This window comes from Lactuca virosa, chromosome 1 (assembly GCF_052849685.1).
Source record: "Lactuca virosa cultivar CGN04683 chromosome 1, Lactuca_virosa_CGN04683_v6, whole genome shotgun sequence".
Taxonomy (NCBI): Eukaryota; Viridiplantae; Streptophyta; class Magnoliopsida; order Asterales; family Asteraceae; genus Lactuca; species Lactuca virosa.
In genome coordinates this window covers 158,726,062-158,734,391 of record NC_136426.1, presented here as the reverse complement: position 1 = coordinate 158,734,391, position 8,330 = coordinate 158,726,062, and the positions used below count along the sequence as shown (strand labels likewise).

Sequence of the window (8,330 nt, the reverse complement as noted above, 5' to 3'; positions counted from 1 at the left end):
CGGGTATTGATTCTGATTTCTTTCAACCCACCAAGCTTTCCTATATCCAAGCTATACCCATTATTTGTAGAAATTTGTATGGGATCGAGCGAGTGAATCATTCCCACAATCTAGACATTGGTCTTACTAAGTTAGCTTTTTTTATGATTTTTTGTACTTTTGGGAGTTTTTGTTTTCTGTTTAGGGTTAAAACCAACAAACCCCTTTTATTTTGAAAACCAAACACAATGATGAAGCCTGGATGGAAAAGTTCGTTTTGTGGGGCGAGACTCTATCGATGGTGGGGATCTCTTGCCAAAAGCTTGGGTTGAGAAAGGTAGGATCTTATTTATTTTTCTTGAGGATCCAAGGATTTACGTTTCTTTTTTTTCATTTTGATGCAGGTTACATGTTTGGTGAAGCTTTCCATGATGTTGAGGATACTAAGGATAAGCTGACGCATTTTCATGCTTTACCTGCAGACGTTAGATCATTCAAGCTTGAGTCTCCTAGTCTTCAAGAAGGTTCATGTACATCAGCTTCGATGGCTACTGGTAAGGACCCTCCTCGGTATTTTTGTCTATTTTATCATCAAGACTTAGTTTTATGGGGATCCTTCTTATTGTATAGGATCCAAAAACACTCGTTCTAGCACTCGATTCGTTTTGTCTGAAGTTGAAGACGACATGTCTAGCGGTTTGATCATAGTGAAGAAGGAAAAGGTCCATCCTTCTCTTCCTCCTAAGAAGACTCAGCTCGAACTCAAAGTGAAGACCCCGACATCTCGCAAGAGGAAACCATCTGATGTCTGGGATCTTAAGAAGTTGTATTCAGTTTTACTATCTATTCATAGTTGTTCCTCTTAGGTTGTTGATAATTTCTCTCGCTTTAATGAGGATCTCAAAACCAAGCTTGCTCAAATAGAGCATGCCTTGAGGGAGCAGTAGAGAGTCAACAAGGAGCTCCTACAGAGGTTGGAAAAGCTGTCTAGAGAGAAACATGAAAAGGAAAAGGAGCATGTTGCTGAGATGGACGACGTGATTACTGAAGTGAGGATGAGTGTTGTTGTTGCTGTCTGGGAGGAAAAAATTAAGCTTGCATAGGATCTTGAGAATGCGGGATCCTGGAACATAGCAGGATGGAGTGAGGCCCAGAGCAAATTAACTAGCTAGCATGCTGGTGCAAATCAGGATCATGCATCGCAGCCAAAGGAAGGATGAGAGAAGATAGAGGTGGCTCCGAGTGGTGGTGATCAATCTGCAACTTAAGATTGATTTAGTTTTAAAAAAAATTGAATAAATTTGGGTCTGTAAAACCATATTTCATTCTTTATTTTGCTAGGTTGGTGGGTAACCCCTTTTGTGTTATGGCTGTTTCATACTTCTCTACTTGCATGGTTAATTTTCTTGATATGATTATAGGATTTCAGAGGAACAATGAGTCATTAGTTTAGGATCTTAAAGTAGTTAAGATCTTTAGAATAATAAAACTCCTCATCATTGCATAGGAAAAATAACTTAAAGATAGATAAAACCTGGTCATCATTAGGATTTGCCATCATTTGACTAATGAGAAGTCTTAAGCTTCCGTGTGGAAAGGATCTTTGCTTTAGGAGTTCATGATGGGGGGTCCTTAACTTACTGAAATGGGAAGGATCCCAATTTAAGAATCAATTGTAAATAACGCCAACTTAGAAAAAGAACCAGGAAGGCTCTTGTTTTGTATGATAATGTCATAAGCCTTGCATATTTTCAGGGGAGAATCCCAATTTCAGACAACATGTTAATGTTATAGTTCTTAGCAGATCACTGAGGAAAATCCCAATTTCAGGGTAACACGTTAGTGCTACAAGCTTTAGTAAATCACTGGGAAAATCACAAATCGGATGATAGCATGAAAATGTTATAGACCTTAGTTTTTTCTGGCGAAGATCCCAACTTAGGATAACACGTAAGCGTTATTGACCTTAACAAATCACTAGGAAGATCTCAACATAGGATAACACATAAGTGTTATGGACCTTATGTTTAAACGTTTGGATCTTGAAATATGTTCAGAAATAAGAGGGTTGCCAAGTCACTAAAGCGTGAAGTGATCCCCTTATTTACATTCCATAGTAAGATCTCTTGCGTCCAAGCGAGGTGTAGAAACCTTAACTCGTATGAAAGAGTTAATTAACTCTTTAAACCTTAGAGTGGATTAAGTACTGTTAGTCGTAGGAGAGATGATCATTCTCTATTCGTAGTTACCTCGATAAGTACCTAGTGCAATCGTCAAGATTACAGAACCATGTTTCTTTTGGGATCCCTGAATCCCAGGATCCTCGGATGTCAGGATCATTAAATGTTGGGATCCCTACATGTTAGGATCCTTCAATGCTAGGATCCTTATATGTTAGGGTCTTTGATTTCCTACGCATAGAAAATGTTAGCTTAGGGTGGGTGTTAGCTTGGCCAACACCCCTCTGATGCTTAAGTTAGTATTGGCTTTCATAATAATAAAAAGAACCAAATAAGAGTAGAAGGTAGAGAGAGTGTACCTTGAGTTTGTTCAAAATGGTCGATATAACTTACATGAAGTACGCTTTTAGGTGGATGAAATTCCGAGGTCTTGGCAGGATGTTACCTTCAAGGGTAGCTGGCCAATATGCTCCCCTTTCCTGCTTTCGAATCAATGATATACGGTCCTTCCCATTTAGGTGCCAACTTACCTACACTGGGATCCTTGGTATCTTGGAATGTTTTCCTAAGTACCAGGTCACCTACCTGGAATCTTTTGACATTAATGTTATTATTATATGCTTTAGTGATCCTTTGTTGATGAGTATCAGTGCGGATCCTGGCAAGATCCCTAAGTTCATCAGTAGCGTCAAGATCTTGGGATAGGATCCTACCGTTACTCCCCTGATCCTGCAATTGATATCTTGTTGTTGGGATTACTACTTTAATAGGGATCACGGCTTCGGTTCCAAACACCAAGGAGTATGGAGTTTGACTGATGGTTGCCTTTGAAGTGGTTCTATCTGCCCATAGGACGAGAGGAAGTTCTTCTGCCCATCTTCCTTTCTTCTCATCTAACCTCTTATTTACATTGTTGACTATGATCTTATTGCTAGATTAAACTTGACCATTAGATTGAGGGTGGACATGATTCAACATTATCATTTTAATCCCCCAACTTGTGCAAAAGTCTTTAGTCCTTTTGCTTATGAACTGGGATCAATTATCGCATATGATCTCAGCAGGCATCCGAACCTAGTCAGGATATTTCGTTCGATAAACGAGACTACTTCCTTGTCTCGTATTTGAACAAAGGCTTCATCCGCCATCCATTTTGAGAAGTAGTCCATTATCACTAGCATGTACACCTTTCCCCCAGGGGCCTTTAATAGCTTGCCAACTATATCCATTCCCCATTTCATGAATGGCCATGGGGAAATGATAGGATGCAACGGTACTGCTGGTTGATGTAAGATGTTGCTATGTCTTTGGCAAGCATCACATTTCTGGGCATGCAAGCAAACATCCTTTTTCATTGTTGGCCAGTAGTAGCCGGTCCTTAATGCTTTGGAGCATAAGGATCTACCCCTAATGTGGTTGCCACAATCTCCTTCGTGTATATATTTTAGGACTTCTGCAGCTTCATGATGTTCTAAGCATCTAAGGTATGGACCTGCCATGGATTTCTTGTACAATTTTCCTTGTATCATCACAAATCATGAGACCCTCATATTGAATGCTATCTCACTTTTTTCTTCTCTTCGGATTGTGCCATTTTGGAGATATTCCATAATGGGCTGGATCCAACATTTGGAGTGTTGTGGAGGATCCAGAATGTTAGGATCCTGGCGGTTAGGATCCTAAGGAAGTGGTTGAGGGTCAGGATCCTCGATTATCGCCACGTTAGTTGTTTGTCATGGTGATTGTGATCATCTAGTTTATTGGAGGGATCTTCTATCACTGGGTTCAGTATATGGGATATAGGGATCCTGATTTTTGGCGGGAACCTTAAGAAAGATCCTAGGTTGGCTAGCACGTCAGCCTCAACATTTTCTTCTCTAGGAACTTGGCTTATGCTGAAAGCTTCATATTCAGAATCCAACTTTTTGAGGATTTGGAGGTATAGTGCTAGTCTTTCGCCTTTACTGCATAGGATCCATTAAAATGATTAGTAAATAATAAGGAGTCAACGAATACCTGAAGATCCTTGATCTAAAGATCCTTGGCCAGCTGTAATCCCATGATCAATGCTTCTTATTTTACATTGTAGTTGGTTGCATCAAATTCACAGCTGACCGTCTGGGGTATGATGTCACCCTTTGGCAATTTTGTATAATCCCTAGGCTTGTTCCTCTAAAGTTTGACGATCCATCAGTGAAGAATGTCCATCTTCCCATGCTTTCTTCTTTCTAGAGTTCATGCTTTCTAATTCTACTTCAGGTTGTAGATCATCATTGAAATCAACCACAAAGTCTGCTAGTTCTTTCTACTTTATTGTTGATCTTGGTTCATACTTAATATCATATGTAGTTAGTTTCACGGACCACTTTGCCATCCTACCTGACATCTCTGGTTTTTGCATAATATTATTGATGGGTGTTAGGGCCAGGATCCCAGAATTACATTCAGGATCCTCAAACCTCAAGATCCATAAACATACTTTAGGATCCTGATTATTATCATTTATTTTCCAAACATATATAACGGTTATATGCTTCTTTATTTTTCTCAAATGTGCAGAAATAGTAAGCTAAAGACTTATTATCAGCCAAGAATCATCTTGACCATGCAAAAACCTGGAGTACCAAGTCAAATAATGTGTATAAGATGATCTCGGAGCATCCTGGAATTATCGGACTTCTTGTTATTTGCTTTAGACTATAGATAACACTTGTATTACACACACAACATGAAAACACTTAGCTTATCTACGGTACTTGTACTTCCATTTTTACATTCATCTCTGTAATGAACATTTTCAATCAATAAAATCATCAAGGCAGGTGATCATTATCACCTTCCAAGGTTTTATGTCGAAGATCCTAGCAAGGATCAAGGGCTTTCCTTGTAAAGCATTTGTGTCTCTGTGATCATCATTTTGTACTTGTTTTATTCTGAACATCACAACCTCTCATAGAATTTGGTTGAGTTTCACGTGTGTAATTTTTAACCAAAACAATTTGGCACCCACCGTGGGGTCGTGGTGTTCAAAATCTTTCAAGAAATCATGTCTACACAATTGACCCTGTCCTCTTCCTCAATTCCTCCCATTTCCTCCAAAAACCTTCCACCACCTCTAGCTAGAGCTCCCAAGAAATCCGCTAAAGCACCAAAGAAAAACACCTCTCTGGTCGTTACCAAAGGACTCCAGGATCCTCCTGTGCTGATTTCCAACAATGAAATCTTCGCTATGATGAAGAGACTGGAACGACAAGTCGCTCAACAGTAGGAGGATAACAGGACAATTCTCAAGAAAATGGAGAGAATGAGGACTGAAATCCACAATCCTCAAGATGCAGGACCCTTGATCTTGCAGCCCAAGATCCTGAACTTCGATAACATGACATCCACAACGATTCGCCACGAGATAGGATCCTCAATACTGGCCTTTGTTCCCGCCTGGCGCGTAACTCCAAGAGAGCAAGCCCATACAACCCAAGATCCAACGAAACCTTCGTTACTCCTAATAACAAGGATCCTGCTAACCCCATCAATAATAATATATTTACCATTAACTCTATGGACATTGATACAGGTTTAAGCCCGATCATGGCTAAGGAGTTTCTATAATTAAGAGAAATGATCTCGAACGTTCCTTAAGTAGTTCAACATGTACCGGAAGTATCCCCCAGAAACCACAGGATGTCCAGATTTGTTCTAGCAATAGCTGATATCGAAGTCCCAAAGCGCTTCCAGACCCTCAGCATGAAGCCTTATGACGGGACTACAGATCCTGAGGAGCACGTGGCACAATACAGGGAAAGGATGGAAATCATTCTCATCCCCACTCACTTGAAAGAAGCTTTCTTATGCAAGGGTTTTGGTTCAACCCTCATAGGTACAGCTTCAAAATGGATTCTTAACGTTTCTCCTTACTCTATTACATCGTTTGCTCATTTAGTTAATTTATTTAACAATCAATTTTCTTGTAGCAGAACATTCGAGAAGATTACTAGTGATCTCTATCAGGTGGTCCAGGATCCTAAGGAACGCCTTAGGACTTTTATGAACAGGTTTGGCAGAGAAGTTCTGATTAACCCCAACATCGACATGGTGACTGCAGTTGAAGCCTTTAAATTGGGCTTAAAGAACGACTCTCCTTTCTACGAAGATCTCATAATGACTCCATGCAAAAGGATGGACAAAGTTAGGAGCAGAGCATTAAGGTTCATAAGGTTCGAAGAAGACAATGAGATCCAAAAAAGGAGAAACCCACCAAGCTCTTACGATCACCATAATAGAAAGGCCGACTCCTCGGCCCAAAGATCCTTTAAGTCAAAACCATATTCCAAACTTGACCATCATACGGTTAATGCCCTTGAAGATGAGGGAGAGGAAGAAGACTTTACTGAAATTACTTACTATTGTTTTTCTGTGGATATTTTAGGTGTAATATATTCTATGTAGGATCTTTGAGATAAAGCAAGATGGCCAAGAAAAGGAGAAAAATCCACCCCTTGGAAGGACAAGTCCAAATGGTGTGCATACCATGAAGACTTTGGTCATATCACAGAAGATTACATAGATCTCAGGAAGGAAATCAGCTACCTCTTAGGCAAAGGATACCTCAAAGAAATCCCTGGAAGAAGAAAGGAGAGATCCAAAGAGAAAGATCTGGATCCTCAGAAGATCCTCGACAGACAAGGATCCCCTCCTGCTGACGCCATGGTAATCAATGTGATCTCTGGAGGATCTGACATTTGTGGCACCTCTTATTCTGCAACAAACAGGCACGCCAAGGTGTCAAAAACAGAGAAAACAAAAGGACCACAGAAAAACAAGTCAATCACAAACGAGAAGGAGATCACCTTCGACGAAGTAGATAGAAAAGACATCCATGATCCTCACCATGATGGTTTGGTGATCACTATTTACATTGCCAACCATTTCTTCAGAGGATCCTTGTCGATGGAGGATCCTCAGTCAACATTATACTCCTAGACGCATTAAAAAGAATGAACATCCCAGAGTCTGAAATTGTTAGAAGATCCTCAGTGCTGATCGGATTCAGCGGCGAAACCAAACACACCATCGGCGAGATAAAGCTACTTGTCTATGTAGACGGGGTAAACGCTATACAATGTTTTTTTGTAATTGATACATTATCGTCTTATAATGCTATACTAGGTAGACCATGGATCCACGAAATGAAGGTTGTTTCATCGACATATCATCAGTTTGTGAAGATGCCTACCCCATAGGGGACAGTGAAGATCATAGGAGATCAATGAGAATCCAAAGAATGCTACAAGACTTTGATGAAAGCCTCGGCGATACCACGACAAGCATAGCAATTAAAGCAGGGGGAACAAGACGTACTGGAAACAAGAGAACAAGATATAAAATAAGTGCCCCTGAACCTTGAGGATCCTAAAGCCAAAACTCTCATAGGATCCTCAATGCCTGAACAAATCGAACATGATCTAATAAAGTTGGTCAAAGCTAGAAGAAAGACGTTTGCATGGAAGCATGAGGACATGACAAGTATAGACAAAAATATAATAACCCATAAACTTAACATTGATCCATCTTCCAGACCAATACACCAAAAGAGAAGGAAGTTGGCTCCGGAGAGAAACCAAGTTATACAAGAAGAAGTAGAAAAACTTCTCAAAACAGGGATGATCAAGGAGGTGAAATTCCCAAGGTGGCTATCTAATGTGGTTGTGGTACAAAAGAAGAATGGTAAGCGGAGAGCGTGTGCAGATTACACGGATCTTAACAAGGCTTTTCGCAATGATCCTTTCCCTATACCACACATAGACTCCATGACAGACGCGACAGCAAGCCATGACTAATTAACATTCATGGATGCATCCGCGAGATTCCAACAGATCCAAATGGAACCATCTGACTAAGAGGATACAACATTCATAACTCCAACAAGTATCTATTGTTATACTGCCATGCCATTTGGTCTTAAAAATGCAGGTGCAACATACCAAAGGCTAGTCAACAAGATGTTCAAAGAGAATCTGGGGGACACCATGGAATTCTACATCAATGACATGGTGGTCAAGTCCAAAAAGCTGAAGATCACCTCAAGGATCTTGAAGAAGCCTTTGACATATTGTACGAATATAATACGAAGCTAAATCCCTCCAAGCGTCACTTTGGAATGAATACAGGCAA

The 8,330-nt window shown here is 40.2% G+C and overlaps 1 protein-coding gene across 1 annotated transcript; it reads left to right on the top strand.

Annotated features, from left to right (window-relative positions):
• Positions 1-5,840: 5,840 nt before the first annotated feature.
• LOC145122763 (Gag-Pol polyprotein/retrotransposon) lies at positions 5,841-7,139 on the top strand. Its single transcript, XM_079058336.1, has 2 exons — positions 5,841-6,564; positions 6,622-7,139. The coding sequence occupies exons 1-2, from the start codon at positions 5,841-5,843 to the stop codon at positions 7,137-7,139; spliced, it is 1,242 nt and encodes a 413-aa protein (XP_078914462.1).
• Positions 7,140-8,330: the final 1,191 nt, after the last annotated feature.